An 18,677-nucleotide genomic window follows, 5' to 3' on the forward strand; every position below is an offset into this window, starting at 1 on the left:
CTCCGTTAAGCTGTTAAACTGTTATCACAAGAAATTGTTATCCTCAATCCCGTGTGTGCGCTCGGGAGAGAGGGGAGCACAGCTGATTCCTTCCCAGAAGATGTTTCCCACCACTGCAAGTTCACCTAAAGCAAAGGAAAATTACACCAAAGGCAGGCAGAACTGAATAGAAATGTCTTTTTTTTTTTTAAACTGGAGGTTTTTTCAAGGAGGGGAAGGGAGCACAGCTTTGCATTTAAATAAAGCAAATCAAGTTGGTCCAGATATAGCAGAAGTCTGTGGCTGAAAAGCACAGGAGAGCAGCAAGTGATGAGAGCATTTCCTTTGCAGGCACTTTATCAGACAGGTTTGGAAACATGTTTCACAGCGGGTGACAGTTTGACCAAGAGACTTTCCACCCGCTCCAGCTCAGCTCCCCAGACCACTGATGCTGCTCCAGCAGTCCCTTCTCATGCTGCTGCTGTTTCATTCACTCACTGACTCCCCTGGGGAGAGACTGGAATTTAAATTCATAAAGGTCAAATTAACAACATCAGCACTTCTTTTCCCTTCAGCCTCGTTGGCATCTCTCCCACCAAGGCAGAAATACTAATAAAGGAGCTGAGCAGGGGCTAAAGAGGCAGCAATGAGTCCTGGCAGAGACTTAACACTGAGGGATAGCCGTGATGCTGAGGGAGGTTTGGGAACCAAAAAATGTGAACTTACCTATATGGAAAATCATAGTGTTTTAAAAAAAATCATAGTGTATGCTAGTATTGATAAAGAGATTGTGCTCCATCATCTAGGAAACAGGGATGTCAATAGAAACTTGCTTGTATTCATAGATATTATTGTAGTGGAGGAGGGAAGATGACGAGGTTTTCTGGTAGGAAACAGTGTCCTGGCACATCTCAGTGTGAGCAGCAGCTACGGCAGTTAAACTGTACTTTGGACTGGATGCAGTAAAATTGTTGCCAGCTACTCGGTTCAGTTGTGGCCAAACTAGAAGTCTTTGCTAGGAAAACTCTGCCAGCAAGGGATTATGCGTCTCTGCTCACCCACCAGCAAAGCCCAGCCAATACCAGGGAATAAACCACTTGCTGCCACCCTTAGTAATAACACAACTCCAACCACTCTACGGGTCATATCAGGAAAACAAGATATGCCCCAAACCCAACCCACCACATTATATATTCAATAAATATATCTGCTCCACAGAAGCTGTACATGGATCGGTCTTAAGTGACGACATTGAGCAGATGCATCAAATACCAATGGCAGAAGCTAGGTTTGATGCCTCCTATTTATTCTTCTCCAGAATAGCGGCAAAGACCCAAGGGGACAGTCAATGATGGTGAATAGCAACAAGCCAAAAATTCACTACAAAGACACTTTGCTACCATAACCTTTAATTAGCCTGTATAATTATTTTTCATTGAGGATCATGGAACTTGAATACTTGGGAGGATTGCTGGGGATTTTTCAAGGACTGGACTCTTACTATGATAAATAGAAACACACAATGCCACCAAAAGCAGTGCTGGAGGTAGGGTGTGAGCAAGGATCTAAGTATTTTGAGACTACCACAGTTGCTCCCAGTCATGTTGAGTACCCAACCTCAACTCAGAGGGAAGGCAAGCAGCTCCACCACCCCAATTTCAACCCTGTGTTAAGATAAATTGTCCCCCCAGTGCCGTTTCCCTCAATGCCTCAAGAAGTTGAGTGGCTCTGCTGCTGGGATCAAGCCACCCCTCCTTGGCACATCAGCACCTTGAAATAAGAGCATCCCCTCAAAGGCCCTTGCTTTGGGGCAATAAGGTGGGAAATGGCTCCTTCTGCTACACCAGTGTGGTGGAGCTGCCTGGGGGAGATGAACGACCTTTTGCTGGCTGGCTCTAGGGAGTGTATTTTGATTAGATGTGGAGATGAAGCCCTGATTACCAAATGCAAATGCTGCAGCAGGGACACCCTCAAGGAGCCAGAGGCTTCAGCCTGCCAGAGGCAGCACCAGCAATGCAGTTACTGAGGACATCGGGGATGACAGAGATAATTGTGGTTGAGTAAGAGCTCAGGACAGGTAGAGATATGAGCTAACATCTTTTGGCTGTTACTCAGCCTCCTGAGACACCTTAGATAAATAACACGATCACTCCCAACCACAGGAATGAGCCTGTGGTTCAGTTTTCCATCGTCTCTTCTGGCTCCTTTGCATTGCACAGGAGGAGAGAGGCTTCACCCTTCAAGCAGCCTTAGTGTCATTGGAGGCACAGCAGCAGGGTGGGGTGCTGCACTGGTGCAAAGCTTTGCCTGGTGTGAGATGACAACATGTTTACTGGCAGTTATATCAGCACAACCTTTGCTTTACTCTTCTTCGTACCACCTTAGCAATGGTTTGACGGTACAGTAACGCTTCAGACCTCCTGGCATCAGCGCAAGAGCACTGTGGCCACATGTCTGGTGGGGCTGGACCAGGATAAACATGCTCCATCCTCTTTAAATTTGCTCAAAATCTTTTGGCAGATTAGCTGGGGCTGGAGAGCTTTACGCTGCCAGGCTTCACACGGCTGCACGGCTTTAGCTTGGAGCCATCTCAGGGGCCTCTGCGAGTGGTGGAAGCAGGCTGGAAAGGGATGTTTTATATAAACAGGGGGATATTTCTATAATTATCCTGAGACAGTTATTGTGATACAATTGGCTCAGTGTAAGTCCCTGGACAGGCACTTTTATTCTTCAAAAGAAAGGAAACACTTTATATTGCTTCAAAACACCACAACCAAAGGAAACAAGGTAAGAAGGGATTTCAGTGTCTTCTCTGGTGTCCCATTTCCCGTCTCAAAGCAGGACCAGCTCCTTCCCACCCCAAATGCCATGTTTCTGTGTGTGAGGGAGCCAAATCAGCAGGATTGGGCACAAGTAGGACATTTATTGACCTTTCTTGCTGTAAAGCTGCAAAGACCAAAACTTTCTGTGCAGCCAATGGTGCTGAGAAAGCTGGAGCAGACATCTGCAGAACCTGGGAGAATAATCCCCCTGCAAATATGGATGGGCCGCAAAGCAGATATGAAAGCATTTAGCACTGATACATATAATTTCCATGCTAAACAGTGCTCTAAATGCTGGGAGCCATGTGCCACTGGGGAGCAGCTGGAGCAGACGGGTCCTGCTGGGCAAACGGGATGTCACAGCCCTCACGGCACTCTTCGCCTTTGCTGTTTTACTTAACCCTTCCCCAGCAAAATGTTTTTCTTCCCTATATGCTGGAGAGAGCAGAATGAGCAACATCTGCTTTCTGCAGCTTTTCTTCATCGAGCATTTCTCTTTGAGAGCCTGGGAAAAATATTACAGCCACCTACTAGATTAAAAACTGGTGGGACAGACCTCAAAATGCTGCCTACAGTGGTGCTGGGGTGAAGCCTGCTGTGCACAGGATGAAGTCCCAGGAGCCTCCTACAGCCTGGCTAAGCCTGACCTTGCCTCACCCAACTGCAGCACCCAAGCATGAATATCACCCCACCCCACAACCCCGACCCATGGCACGAGGAGGGGGCTGAGCTCCTGGTGATGCCGCTCCACCTTCACCCCACATCCCTGTCGTGGTGGCACTGCAAGACCCATCCACTCAGTTTGTCATCTAGTGGGTGTCCATAGCTCTTTAATAGGAGGGTCAAGAAGCATTAAATCAAGTGCCTTGGAGACATGTGGCGATATTAAATCCAGGCTTGAGCAGACATATAACAGAATGATGCCACCTTTGTCTGACCACATCATTTCCATGATGGTTTTGGTTATTAATGTCAGTGCTGTGGTTTTGTTTTACTGGAGAGTACCGTTGCTACCGCTCTCTGTCTCTGCTGACCGTTAATTACTGAGTCTTCCTGATTCTCCTCCCTGAGCAGTCTGCATCTGTGCCCCAGCACAGTCCCTGGGATGCAGGAGGGAAACTGAGGCATGAGGGGATGGGGAGACAATAGAGTTTGTGCTCAGCCTCACCAGTCAAAGGGATGGTATTTGATGACTGCATGAGCTGCTCTGGGCATAGCACTGTGCAAGCCCCATTTTTCTGTGCCTGGTTATTCCCAGTGAAGCTTTTCCTATTCCAGATATTCAAGCAGCTTCTCACCTGGAGGGATTCCCAGGTGGCTAACAGGGAGAACACTTGCAATTTAACTTTGTCCTTAGTTGAAGCAATTACCCGTTGCCTTTTCTCTATCTGGATGAATATTATCATCAAATTTTAAACAGGGACTTCATTTTCTGTGACCCTGTATTTCTCTGTCAAATTTGGGTAGAAACAATTAAGGAGCTCAACAAATGCTAATGGATGCAGATAAGCACAGACAAGAACACTAGACGTGATAAAAAAGCACCTAAGAAATACAAGCTTAAAACAGTTAACTTAAAGTGAAGGTTGCTGCAGCAACCATACACATTAGCAAAGCTAAAAGCAAAGGTCATCGTCAAAATTAATTTCTCACTACAAGCTATGGGAGGCAGAAGGTAATGCTCACCATGTGTTGATGCTTCCCCAGCTCACATGTTTGGAAGTTGTTTTCCCTTGCAAAGATGCTTGAAGAAAGCCCTCCTTTTCCTTGCACTGAAAATTTGCTCCGAAAACATCCCAAGAAATCAAGAAGCCAATTTTTCAGATAATCAGTGAAAACAAATGTTCCCCCATGAAAACCTTCATTATATTAATAACACAGTATTTTGCTTTTTCTGTTCAGTTACTCTTTAGCCAGCTTTATCCATAGGAAGTTTTGGGAAAAGCATTCAAATAACAACCATCAAGTCCAGGTGGAGAGGAAACACTGTGTTCTCGTACCCAGAGAGCTGCGAATTGGGGTGTTTTGTCTCTGCACCGGCAGCACAAACATCTCTGGTACCCAAGAATGGTTTGCACGGAACTCTGCCCCTTCCAGGGTCTGCAGCCTATCATCTGCTGCTTGTCAAGGATCGTATTATATGGATATTACAGTCATTGTGCTTCCTACCTCACTTTGAGATGTAGCTAGGACATATTTAGCTACAGTACACGTTGTACTAAATATACACAAATTATACATAAAAAAGCCTGCAATCTGGCCTACCTAATGCCTACGTTAGCACACTTGTGTAGCTGGGAAAAGCACATAAGTCCTGTTTGAAATCTGAAATAGCAGCAGCAGGCTTGGAGTTTTCTTCCTGGGAAAGGCTGGAAGAGACCAACAGGAACAGCTAGAAAGGAGATCTTTCAGCCAGGAGGCGTGAGAGGGTTGGAGGGGCTCTGAGGAACATCTCACCAGGCCCAGGCTGGAATCACCACTGGGAAAGAGAAAATCTGATTTATTGCTGGCTGTTGTGGGGCTGGATGCCAAAGTCATGGTTGAAGAAAGGAGCAGGGCTGGAAGACCAGAGCCAGGGAACCCCAAGCTGACTTGAGAAGCCAGGTCAGAAAACTAGACTTGTGCCAGAACTGAGCTTAACCCGGGTGCTCAGACAGGACCAGGGCAATAGTCATGGCCAGGATGGATCAACCAGGCCTTGGGGAGTCGGCACAGACCCCATTTGGTGTCTGCCATGAGGCTCTTCAGGGGGCTGAGCTTGCAGTGACCCACCAGCTCAGCCAGGACTGCAGTCCCAGCTCTCCGAGCAAACCTTGACCCTTCAACAGCCTGGAGGTGGCCCACAGACCTCCACTAACCCTCTACCCTTTTTTCCCACAGGTCCCCAATGCAACGCCTCGGTAGACCTGATCGGCACATGTTGGCCCCGGAGTGCGGTGGGACAGCTGGTAGCTCGCCCCTGCCCTGAATATTTCTATGGCGTGCGGTATAACACCACGAGTAAGATGAGCAGCACTGGTGGGGACATGGTGGGTGAGGGATGGGGGAGTTCAGAGAACCACGTGCGTCAGGGTCTGCAGTAGAATGAGGGACAAAACATCTCTGAGTACAGAGCTCATTGGAGGGCTCTGTGGGATCCATCAACCAACAAAGAAAAAAGCCCTCATATCCCAAATTTCAGGGAGGGTGGTTTCACAGCAGCAGCTTTAGAAGCAGATCCTCCTGGATATGCCCTTGTAAAGGGGGAGAGGGCTGATGTCCCCATCTTGGGGACAGGGAAAGAGAAGTGAGCCTGCCCTGCTGCGGAGGTGGCACAGAGGTCTGCAACCCCCAGCTGAGCAAGGACTGGGCAACCTTGTGGCTCATCCCTCCCCGCACGGGTGACTGCGTTGTCACTGCTGGTGATGACATGCTGGGAGCAAGGGACAAAGCGAAGGCACTTGAAAAGTGCCCAAAGCCATTCCTAGCACACGGTTGAGCTTCTGACCACTCAAGCACTGCTTTTGATGAAAGAATCATCTTGCATCCCACAGAAAACATCAATTTTTTCCATCCCACACCTTTTTGCCGCAGTGGAAGATCGCACGCATACGGCTCCTGCTTCGTGGTGCCTCTCATGCCTTTTCAGGAGTCTCTTTGCATTAATCCATACTTGTGCCTGCCCAAGAGCCATCCCCATCCCTGTCCCATCCCATTGCCCTGATGAGGCTCACGGTCTCTCCTGTTAATAGCACCCCAGCACTGGCATCACCCTGGTGCTGTCACTAATCGGAGGCTGCTCTGGGGCTCTCGTGGCCATTCCCTCCCCATTAGCCTTGCCACTCGTCGTCCTTGCTGAGAGGCGAAGAAAGCTCCTAATGCAGGGAGAGAAGTGAAAACTTCACAGTGCGTCGCAGCAGGATAACACAGGATCGCTCGAGCAAATGGCACAGAGGAGGGGGAAAGGAGAGTGGGACTCGTGCTGCTCCCACTGCATCTCAGTGGTGGGAGGTGTTGGGGTCCCCCAGCACCAAGGGACAGCGCTGGTGCAGACCCAAAGCCCTTGAGTGGCTCTGAAATGTCCTGGGGATTTTGGTCCTGCAATTGTAACCAAGGCAGATCTCAGCTGGTATCAAAGCTAATGATGCCGCTGACTTGATGATCATCAGATCACATCCTTATGCACATCTCCATGCACCGCTAACCCTTCGATGGGCTCCTCTCTTTCAGATAATGGCTACAGGGAGTGCCTCGCTAACGGGAGCTGGGCAGCACGAGTCAACTATTCCCAGTGCCAGGAGATCCTCAGTGAAGAGGTAGGACGTTGGTAGCCCCTCAGCCAGGCTCTTGGCAGGAGGTTGAGGGACAGACAATGGAGTTCTGAAGGGCAACAGCATCCGGGGCAGGAATGGCCCAAGGGAGCTGTGGGCTGGGCATGCAGCAGCATCCCAGATATAAGTTTGCATGCAGCATATATGATCCCCGTTTTGATTTGCATTTTCATTCCCTGCCAAAAATAAAGACACGCCTGTTTCCTTCCCTGTTAAAAATCCAAGAGGATTTGCAGTGTGAGGTCTCCTGGCCCCAGGGGGCAGATCAGCATGCCCTCCAGCCCCATCACCCTCCTCCAGCTCCCTCCTGACATAAGCACTTAGTGCAAACCTGGCAACAGAATAGAGATGTTTAGGAAGCTGAAAGGGATAAAAAAATGGGGACCAAGAATTACAAGTGCCTGAGTAGGTCAAGGCACCCCTCAGAGCAGAGAAGAGATACAGGCTGTTCATTTGCAGTTGATAACCACCTCTGGTATTTAAGAGCTGATATCTCTTGCCAGGAATGGTTTTCTCACTCAGTTAATTACTAATTCACAGGTTGGATGAGTGCCTAACAGCAGGAGCAATCAATTAATTTAATTATCACTCACACCTTCCCGAGATCCCCTGCTCCCTCTGCCCAAATTCATCCCAGCCTCTCAGCTGCCCCCAGGGCAATGGGGAATGAACTGAGACATCAGATGTCATGTTTCCAGCGAGCTCAGCTGAATTACAGCAGGATTTCCCCAGATGAGGGGTTGGGGATGTCCCAGTGCTGAGCAGGGGTAGTGTAAGGACAGCAATCATGAGCTGCCCTGGCATGGGTAGGATATGAAATGTCTGGGCTCTTTGAAGGGCCAGATTGGTGCTTCTCCTGTCCACGTTAGCCCCATCTAACCAGCTGTGTCCCCTTCCAGTCCCACCTCCACTGTCCTGCACTAGGTGGGTTCCAGTTGCTTTCTGAAAAAGGACCCAAATTTTGTAGTGCAGCTCTTGGAGGTGACGTGGTGGAGGAGGTAGGTTTGTGGTGGTACCTGGGGCTACTGCTGACCCCCTCCCCATCTTGCCCCACCAGAAGAAGAGTAAGCTGCATTACCACATCGCCGTCATCATCAACTACCTGGGGCACTGCGTCTCGCTGGGGGCCCTCCTTGTGGCTTTTGTGCTCTTCATGCGCCTGCGGTGAGTGTTCTGATCCGCTGCTCTGCTCCTGCCAGGGGCACGAGCCCAGGGAGGTCACCCCATGGCCCTCGGGCCGGGAATAGGCCCAGCCCTTGTGTTTTGCTGTATAGCCCCATGGCCATCGATCTCCAGTCTGGAGGAATCATGCCTATCTCAGGGTTATTCTCCTCCTGCTGTTTTTTTAAAGCAGCAGGTTATGGAGGCAGACGATCCTCCTTGGTGCCTTCCACCTCCTGGCCTTGGTCCTGCCCACCAGGGCATGGCCCCAGCAGTTCACCCTTGAGGTCCCAACAAAGACATTCTGCAAACAGCCCTGTCCCCCAGCCCACACATGGCCAGCCCCCAGACACCCACCACGCTCTGATGGCCCCTTGTCCCCTCTTCTCCAGGAGCATCCGGTGCCTGAGGAACATCATCCACTGGAACCTGATCACAGCCTTTATCCTACGCAATGCCACGTGGTTCGTGGTGCAGCTCACAATGAACCCAGAGGTGCACGAGAGCAACGTGGTAGGTGCAGCTCTGCCAGGCAGCTGGCCTGAACCTGGCCCTGAGAAGCTGGTTTGTGTGGGGAGCTTGAGGATCCTAGATATGAGGCCACAAAAGCAACTTGAGGGCCCAAATAGGGCTGCCTCGTGGTCGGTGGACAACCCAGGCTTATGAGAAGCATGAGCTCAATTGCTCTGCTGGGGTCTGTGTTAGTCTGTGCATCAGTTTCACTGCTGTAACACAGAGCTCTGCTCTTCACCCTCCATGTCTCCTCTGAACCCCCTTGGCAGGTCTGGTGCCGCTTGGTCACTGCTGCCTACAATTACTTCCACGTCACCAACTTTTTCTGGATGTTCGGTGAGGGTTGCTACCTGCACACGGCCATCGTGCTCACCTACTCCACAGACAAGCTCCGCAAGTGGATGTTCATCTGCATTGGCTGGTGTAAGTACCAGGATTTCCCTTCACCCACCAGGCACCCAGGGTTTTAGTGATGGGTGATGCCCACCTCCATCCTCTGCTCCGGATCCTCTTGCACCCAAATACCTGCAAAAAGGCTGCCAGGAGCAGGAGGATGGGATTTGCATGGCCATATCATCTCACCCAGTGGTTTGCCCTGTGTGAGAAAATCCCTGTTACAGCACGATTTTGTGGCAACGTTGGACCCCTGAGACTCACCTGTGTGTTCATCTGCAGGTATCCCCTTTCCCATCATCGTCGCCTGGGCCATCGGGAAGCTGTACTACGACAATGAGAAGTGAGTCTGATTGCTCTCCTTCCCCATTCTATCCCAATTCTCCAGAGATCAGTTGTGCCAGGGGCTGCGGCAGGCACGGATCCTGTCTGGAAGGGCTGACACAAGACAGGGTACATGGAAAAGGTGGGAGGAAAAAAAGATAATATTCTTCTGTTCTTTCTTTTATCTCACCTTTAGGCTCTCTGTCGCTCAAGCCCTGCCTGCAGCTGCCTGCTGCTGCATTTTTCTCTTCAAAGGGCAAATGAGATTTTTAAGGGGGAAAAGGCAAGATTAAGCCAGAGCTCCTACAATGTGTTTGCTAAATGGAGCTGGGATTTAATCTACCAGCAGAGATATAAACTACCACCACCTGAGCCATTTTCACAGAGACTTGCTAATGGAGGTCTTAACAGGCACTTGAGAGTTCATCACATGGACTGGGAAGTTAAGAGGAGCCCATTTAGGTGAATGGCAGCTTGTTTTGTTTTTCAGTGCTAGTTTTGCCCCCTGACTTCAGCAGCCCTGTGCTACTCACGCAGGCACGGTGCTGATTTAACAAAACCAACAAGGTGCTCCCAGGACACGGCTACACCTGCATGAGCTCCCGCAGAGTTTGCTGGGGACAGAGCCAACCCGGACCTGTGTATGTGTAAGGTTGTTCCTGCTCGTCCTACGATAACCAGTTCCCACATCCCTATGAAGGGAAAGCTCTTTGTTTCACCTACAGGGCCCATGGACACCCCCACAAGCCCCCATGCACCTCCATATGCCAAGTTCCCAGGGAAGCTCTTCCATAGTAGCTACAGTGGTTCAAGTTGTAGTGCTTTCACCCTACAGACAGTGACTTACAGAGATTGTGCAAGGACAGGAGTAAATCCAGGTCACTCATACTGAAGTCTTGTCCCTGACACTGCTTGTCCTTGCCTTGCAGGTGCTGGTTTGGGAAGCGAGCGGGAGTTTATACCGACTACATTTACCAAGGCCCCATGATCCTGGTGCTTCTGGTAAGAGCAAAGCAACCTTGTTTGCTAAATATAGGGTCCTTCTCACCTGCATGTGGGATAACACCGTTCCTGAACAGGGTCTTGCTCCCTGCTTTAGCTTTGCCCTGCTGCAGCTGGCTATGCTGCCCCACAGCAGCAATGCCACTCACCCTGCGAGTCCAGCGACCTGCACCCCAACCACACCTTGAGCAAATGTGGGCACCTAACCCACAATGAGAAATAGCATGCCTGGATCCTGCTGGCTTGGGATGGGCTAGAAAGGGAGCCTGGAGACCTCACTCCAATAGGGATGTCCCCATCAGCAGACTCCCACATGCATCAGTAAGTCCCTCCATCCCTGCCCTGGCAATCTTTGGGTGCAGGTGGGTGCTTTGCCAAGCATTCACAGCAACCTGGGGACCTCAACCCCATGCCCTGATCCACATCCCTTTGCTCCTGGCCCTTGGCTGGGCAGTGATGCTTGAATCAGGGGTCATATGGACTGTAATTTGCTGGGATTTTGCCCTTTTGGGAAGGGACAAAGAGGGGCAGAGTTGGCAAGTCACAAGCAGCAGTGCCAGGGTCCAACCTGTGTTTGAAGGGTGAAAACTGCACGAGGTCCCACGGCTTTTCCTCCCTCCTTGTCCAATGCTGAAGAAACCCAAGGGAGTACTAATCACCAGCACCAACTGGCCTCCCGGAATAATTGAGCCTGGTTCTCATTTCCCAGCCCATCAGGTAGCCAGGCCTCTTATAATTTGTGTCAATTGTGCTCAGCTCCCAGTGCTGCCCTCCCAAGTCCTCATTAGTGGTTCGACAGCTGGGAGAGCGGCCAAGCAGCTCCTTGCTGTGATGGCAGCCACTCTCCCAAAATCCCCTCAGCTGCCTTATATTCGTCCTCCCCCTCCAACCTTTTCACCTTCAGCCCTTTCTCTAACGCTTGCCCTTCCTTGCCAATCTTCTGGTGTGCCCTGCTGACCCACTCCCTTGAAAAAACTCCTAAATCTTATTGCTAAAGTGCTTTAAAGATGATAAATGCAGATGTTCTGCTTCAGTAAATGGAAGGCAATAGATGAGGTTCAAGAGGAAACATTCCTATTTCCCCTGGCATGGCCCATTGCCTCTGCTGAGGAAATGGGAGGAAACGTTGGGGGAGCAGGCACTAACCAGGTGCCCTCTTCCTTCTAGATCAACTTCATCTTTCTCTTCAACATCGTCCGAATCCTCATGACGAAGCTCCGAGCTTCAACCACGTCAGAGACAATCCAGTACAGGTAAGAGCATGAGCAACCCTGCAGAAAGCAGACCTAGAAACTGCATTAGCATGATTAGGGGGGATAGGAACAGTCCCATCAGTTGAGCATTCAGGGGATGGGAGCATGGAGAGACATCTAAGAGCACCTCAAAAGCTTTTTGGAGACACGTGGTTATTGTATCTGGGATTGTCGAAAAATCTTGGCCAGTGAGAGCTTTGCAATGGAGAACGTGGATGGTTGGATCTGCCTTTGAAGGGAGCCACTGGGAGCTGAGTCTCTTTGCAAAAGCTGATTCTGGTGGGACCCAATCATCTTGCTGAGCTCAGAGCTGCAAATCCTGGCACGGAAGTGAGAATTAAATTGCTGCTTGACAGCAAAGCAAAGGCCAAGGATGAAGTAATGAGTCAATGCCACCCCAAACACCTCCTTGTGAAGCTGCAAGGAGAAGGCAGCACCAAGGCAGGAAAATCTGACCCTTCTCTGCTGGGGAGTATTTTGCAGATAACTTGGGAGGTGCATGGTCAGAGCAGCTCTCCAAAGTACCTGGAACAGGAGAAGACACCTTGGTCTTCATCAGTGCTTCTCTTTGGATCATTTTCTGGGCAGGAATCAGGGAATGTCACTGTGTTCTGGGTCAAGAGAAGTAGGTTTAGGGTAGAGGGTGGATTTTTTTCAGCTGCAAATGGGAAAATTCACATGCTCTTATTGGGAAACGCCAGCTTCCTCATCACGGAGTATGGAGCTGGGATGAACAATTCAACTGGAGATGAGCAAAGATAAAGGCTATTGAAATAAGATGGTTCAGTCAGCAATTTTGAGACACTTTTGGTTTTCCAGTATTTGCCTAACTTTGGCAGGAAAGGTTTTTAACTTTTGTGCAAAAGAACATTTTAATTTCCCAGAAACATCTTGTGGGACAGGAACACTTGGAGACTTCAGTAGGTTATAAACTGTGCAGTCCCACTTAAACCAGGCAAGGGACAACCCTGGAGGGGTCCTGCTCACCTTAAACAATGGCTTTTGGTGAAAAGCTGATGGATCCCCTGCTACCATGGCTGCTCCCCTGGAGAAGCTACACGAGCGCATGTGCTGTCCCATAGTTTGCCAGCCTGAAGATGCTCATGTCCTCGGTTATTCCCAGCTCCTCTGTGCCATCTGCCAGTTTGTGTCAGGGGCTGTGACTCTCCTCCAGGTCAGTGATGCAGCACAGTCCCAGGCTGCATCCCTGCCCAGCCCAGACCTGCCAGGGGTGACTTTTCCTGTGTTCAGCTAATGTTGGAATCTGTCCATTAATGGGATCTTTAAGAAAAAAGTGTTGCCTTGGCATTGTTCTGGTCCCCTAATCCAATCAAATGAGATGCCAAGTCCCGATCCTTCCCACACTCTTGTATCAGCACTATTACTTTTCACAAACTGCTCTTGTAATCTCATCAAGAAAAAATATCAAATTAATTAGCTGAGATAAGTTTTTCATAAACCCATTTTGAAGGGTGTGAATTATTTTACTCTCCTTAATTCTTTTTTTAATCGAGCCTTAGATCAGCCAAGCAATCATTTTGTGCCAGCTCAAGGTCAGGTCTCCACTATCCACTGCCCTTTTCTGGATGGAGAAACCACAGAAGGTGCCCAAACCAACTCAGTCACTTGGAAACTGCATTGGAAAACAGCTCAGCTCTGCTCTGTCCTCCCCCAGCCACTGGTTTGCCCAGACCAGTCCCAGCCATGCTGGTGCTGGGAGTGGGAGAGCCCTCATGTCCAGGACTGCACTGCAGCAGCTCAGGTCTGTGTTTTCTCCCCAGGAAAGCAGTCAAGGCCACGCTGGTGCTGCTGCCCTTGCTGGGAATCACCTACATGTTGTTCTTTGTCAACCCGGGGGAGGATGAGATCTCCAGGATTGTCTTCATCTACTTCAACTCCTTCCTGGAGTCCTTCCAGGTATGTTCCTCAGTACCATCTCAGTCTCCCTACCAAGGGATGTGGAGGACCCTGGCCTGGTCAATGCCTTCCCCCACTTCTGCCCCCTTCCAAAACCAGACCTCCCCAAACCCCAGGGTTGTTCCAAAGATCCCGAGCCTGGGGGTGTTGCTGGCCATAGCTCTGCAGTGATTCTGCTGCTTGTCTCCTTCCAGGGCTTCTTTGTCTCTGTCTTCTACTGCTTCCTGAACAGCGAGGTGAGCACCAGGGGCTGGGGGTGCTTGGGGGAAGTTACCAAGTCATATATAATTGATGCAGGAGAAAAAGGGACTGGACCAGAGCTAGCTAGTGACCCAGGAGCATATCACACCATACAATTCATGGTCCTTCATCTCTTGGTCCCAGCTGGGCTGGCTGGGGATTTCAGTGTTCACCCAACCGCACTGTCTCAGCCGCCTGCCTCCAGTGCCCATCTCCCAGGGCCATCCCACACTGCAGTCGATGAAAAGGCATTTCTTCACTATTTACCTGCCACACAAAGCACTTGGGCTGTCGTAGGGCAGAATTAATGTTGAAGAAATGCCACTAGCATGAACCAGACAAGCTATAAAACCTCCCCGACTGTCACTTGCACCTCTTCCAGCCCCTTGCAACATCCAATGCAGTGTGTAAGATGCTGGCTCTCCTGCAGAGCCCCTGCTCGGATTTATTTCTCCCTCTTGTTTCCATTTTGCATTCAGAGGCACCATCGGTCAGATTCACCTCTCTTCACAGCTGCAAAGGCTGTGTTTCACCAACATCTTATCATACAAGACTGGGTGCCCTGGGAGGCGACAGGGGCTCCTGTTACCCTCCTTGCCCCTGGGGAGCTGAGCAGGGTTTCAGCAGCATTTTTGGTTGAAAGACTGAGGATGAAGACGGCTGGTGCCTCTGAACAATCTCAGACAGTGGTGACTAACTGTCCCCTCCTCTGTCTCACACCCCCAGGTCCGGTCAGCTGTACGGAAGCGGTGGCACCGATGGCAGGACAAGCACTCCATCCGTGCCCGTGTGGCTCGGGCCATGTCCATCCCCACCTCCCCAACCCGTGTCAGCTTCCACAGCATCAAGCAGTCCACGGCTGTCTGAGCCGGGAGCGAGCTGCCGTACGGGATGGGGGAGCTGGTGTCCCCGCTGTGTGGGACCCCTGACATGACACAGCACAGGAGACGGGTCCTGCCTGCACCCACCAGTCTCGCAGAGGGCACACAAACTTGCTGCAGCTATGGGAAACCCTACAGAAGTTTCTGTCCCACTTGCTGGTGGAGACCTGTAGGATAGGACAGCTGAGATGCTGCTTTGTCATCTCCCTGGCAGCAGTGTGACCTGCTGGGGCAGCAGAAGGAGCCAGAGGAGCCTCAAGAGGTTGCAGCAACCTCCCTGCCTGCCTCCATCCTGGGCATAATGACCCATGTCCCATCGCTGCCTCTCTTGAGTTCGTCACTGCTTTGAGGTGACAGGACATCAGGACATTGCTGGGACAGCTTATGGGGCTAATCCCTTGGGAAGCTGGGTCAATCTTCCAGTGGGTGCATGCTGGGGTGCTGCTGGGGGGACAAAACCTTCTCGGGTGGCCAAAGCCCTCTGGGTTGACAGGGGATGGATGGAGAGCCCTGGACTGACTGCAGACATCACTTTATGAGGTTGTGGTTTTGTACCACTGGGGTTATTTGAGCCCTTCCCCTGCCCCTTGCTATGTCCCCAGGATGTCCTGTAACTGCTGCTTGCTCTGACTAGGTCATTTCTCATCTCGACACCACAGGTGTGAGGCAGAGCAAGGGGGTGGGAGAGGGCAAGGAACCATGCAGGGGACAAGGATGCATCCCAGGGCCTCTGAACAGCCACATGGAAGGGCCTTGGTCTGAAGGGAGGCATGAGCTTTAGTTAATCCTGTGGTCCATCTCAGGCCAGATGGATCTACAGATCTTTGCAAAGCCCCTGGTCCTCAGGCTGACTCCATGCCCCTGCTCAGGGGGTGGAAAGATGAGGAAGCACTACAGTGAAGCGGTGGCTGAACTCCCCAGAAGCAGCTACTGTGGGGCCATGCCATGGCTTTGCTCCCCTCCTCCCTGCCCTGCTTTTACCCGTGGACTCAGTGCCAAAGCTGTTCCTTGCTCTTACACAGAGGATGGGGCCAAATCATTCCTGTGCTGGGGTTAAGTGCCTTGGAGGGGCGGCAGCCTCCCTCCCCATGCTGGGGACCTCATATCATCCCCCGTGCAGCTGCCAAGTCCCTGATCCGCCCCCAATGCCCTGATTCATGTGGTCACTGAAAGCAGCTGAGCAGAGAGGTCTATGCAAGGTTTTGTCCTGACCTTCTCAGAGCCACATTTTGCCTGCCCCATATGAGGTCTGGGAATGCCTGGGCAGGGGGAGGATGCCAGAGGGGTTATGGACTGAGTCTGCACTCTGCATCCCAGCGATTTTGCTGCTGGGGCCCTGCAGGGTCTGGCATGAGTTCCTTCACATTTCTGTGCCTCAGTTTCCCCACTATAAAGAAGAGGCATAAGTACTTCCTGCCCTGGGGAGATTTAAGCATCTTTGAAATTGTAGTACTCTGTGATTTCCTCAGGATACACCACCAGAAAGGAATAAAATTTTTCCTTTTCTTTAAAGGGAGGCATAGGTAAAAACCTCCAGGTTCTTTCCTTAAACATTTGAGAAGTTCAGTAGTTTAAAGCAAACTCCTCTCATTTCCTTCCCATTGATATTTCCTACCTGCATGTCTACTGTGCAGTCAAAACCAGAAATACCCCATTGCCTCCAATAACGTGCTGGGAGAAGCGACAGCTCCCAGTATGATGGAGTGACCACAACGAGGACCATACCCTGCACATGGGTCAGGTTTTGGTACCTGTACAAGCTCATCCATCACCGACAGTCCCAGAAACTGCCCCTTATACAATATGTGGGTGAGAAAAAGACCCCCAGAGTTATGCAATGGGAAAAGTGGCAGCTCCCAGCTTTACAGACGCTTTCTGCTGATGTCCTACAAGAAGTAGACTTGTGCGTCCCCCACCGTGGGTCAGTTTGATTTCTCTGCCAGGTGCTTTGGCAGGAGCTAATAAAGTTCTGCTGGCTACGGAGAAGGGGAAATGCCCCAGGGAGATTTTTTCATTGTACATACAAGTGATGTTACCAAAAAGTGACGTGCTATATGTACAATATGAATTTTTCTAAAGTGGGGTAATTTTTGGTGGAAAAGAAGCTGGAAATTGAAAAACCAAAGAAAGAAACCCAAACAGAAGCATCTGTGTTCACATCACTGTTTTTTCCTTTTTCTCTTAGTAGTCTGCTCTGACTGACATGACTTTGCTTTCTGTAGCTGGAGAATTGTGTGTATTCTCAGCCTTGTTTGATTAAAATTACTTCGATTCCTCTCACAAGGGCTTTTGGGGCATGTTTATCTTTTGGAAAAGACAACCCCAGCATGGCCCCTTCCCACTTCCCATGGGAGCATCCTTGTGCTGCAGCAGGCTCAGCATCCCACAGAGGCACCTGGGGCAGCTGGTGGCTTTTTTGTCTCCTCTCTATCCCAAGTCCACATGCCCATAGCATGGAGGTGGGATACAGGCTCTCTGTGAAGGTATCAACACCATCTCACTAAGGGAGGTGAGGAGCACCCCGTGTGGGTCTCGCACACAAGTACCATCAGGGCTAGAGAAACTCCTCCAAGTTTTCCGTGATGCTCCCTCTCACCAGCTGAGCTAAGACAGAATAAAAATGTAATGTGCTTCGCAGCAGGAGGGAGGGCCAATTAAACTCGAATTTCATTTCATACATCAATGTTTACGAGTGAAATTTAGACACAAACATCTTTCTGGTCAAGCTCTTCCGTTGCAGAATTAATTTGTTCAACTCACAGAGCCTTGGAGAGCGCTGTAATTTGGTAAGCACCATGCACATAAATAATAATTACAGGTTCCTGCTGATTACATGATTGTATTTAAAGTTGCCAAGTAATTCTGAAATTAATGACCTGCCAATCCTGTGCTCTTGACGAGGTTGTAGCCTCTTGAGACAATCCTGCATTAACCCTTGATATTATCCTGACACTTCTCAGGGCTGGAGAGGCAAAGTGGGACCCCGAGGATGGGAACTCGTGGTGCTATGGGACATCCCAGGATGGGAGTGAGGCAGAATCACAGGAGCCTCTCCAGCACAGAGATGGAATTTAATTTAGCTTCTTTATTTGATTAACACATGAAATCCACCATGGAGGTTGCCTCCAGCCCTGAAATCATTCCCCAGCCTGAGCCCTACCACCCAAGGTCAAAGCCTGGGGGTCCTGACTGTCCTGAGCTACATCCCCAGCAAACCAAGAGCCAGCGAAGGAGAAAAACCTGCCATCCAGAGCCTGAATAGAGGGAGAGCAAGCTCATGATCCTGATCCTCTGTGGAAGATCTGAGCTTTCATCCCACCTTCCAGCCAGGCTGCCCTGGGCAAACATCCCCACTGCCAGAGCCAGGACCTCCCAGTTCTCGCTCCACCACTACGGGCATGATGCACTGTCCATCAGTCAGAGGGTTTATAGCTTGTATTTAAAGCCAGACTGGACTATCACTCCCCTCCCATCCATCCTGGCTCACAGACTCCATTTCTGTCTGGTTGCCCACAGCTTTGGACTATTCCTGGATGTTTAACCCTCTCTGTACCTGCCCAGGTTGGCAATGATCCTAGAAGGGGTAGGAGAGGAAATCTCGTGGTGGTTTACTGCCCGATGGGCTCATTTATGGCTTTCAGCACCGTCCGCCCAAAGATGCCTCTTGCCTGCGATGTGTCATCCTTCCAGCACTGCCAAACCTCCAATAAATATTTAATCCTTTAATACCGATGCCCTCTCTCTCACTGCTCTCCCCACAGCCTCAAGCCTCCCGCTGACATTTGTCACTGCAGTCGCAGTTAAATGGTTTTCAAAAGCATGTGGCGGCAGGAGACAGGCAGTTCTCTGCCACCCTCATGAAATTTTCAAAGGGCTGTATTT

The 18,677-nt window shown here is 50.4% G+C and overlaps 1 protein-coding gene across 1 annotated transcript in view; it reads left to right on the plus strand.

The window, feature by feature from the left end:
• Window positions 1-17,078, plus strand: part of CRHR1 (corticotropin releasing hormone receptor 1) — a 29,074-nt gene extending 11,996 nt beyond the window's left edge. Inside the window, exons 3-13 of the mRNA XM_074891787.1 lie at window positions 5,682-5,801; window positions 7,011-7,096; window positions 8,169-8,275; window positions 8,665-8,785; window positions 9,055-9,208; window positions 9,461-9,521; window positions 10,432-10,504; window positions 11,672-11,757; window positions 13,539-13,674; window positions 13,869-13,910; window positions 14,641-17,078. Of these exons, the coding sequence (XP_074747888.1) occupies window positions 5,682-5,801; window positions 7,011-7,096; window positions 8,169-8,275; window positions 8,665-8,785; window positions 9,055-9,208; window positions 9,461-9,521; window positions 10,432-10,504; window positions 11,672-11,757; window positions 13,539-13,674; window positions 13,869-13,910; window positions 14,641-14,781 (1,127 nt within the window). The 3' untranslated portion in view covers window positions 14,782-17,078. The remainder of the gene's footprint in view (window positions 1-5,681; window positions 5,802-7,010; window positions 7,097-8,168; window positions 8,276-8,664; window positions 8,786-9,054; window positions 9,209-9,460; window positions 9,522-10,431; window positions 10,505-11,671; window positions 11,758-13,538; window positions 13,675-13,868; window positions 13,911-14,640) is intronic.
• The last annotated feature ends 1,599 nt before the right edge of the window (window positions 17,079-18,677 follow it).

The sequence above is a fragment of the Strix uralensis genome, chromosome 22 (genome assembly GCF_047716275.1).
Source record: "Strix uralensis isolate ZFMK-TIS-50842 chromosome 22, bStrUra1, whole genome shotgun sequence".
Lineage (NCBI taxonomy): Eukaryota > Metazoa > Chordata > Aves > Strigiformes > Strigidae > Strix > Strix uralensis.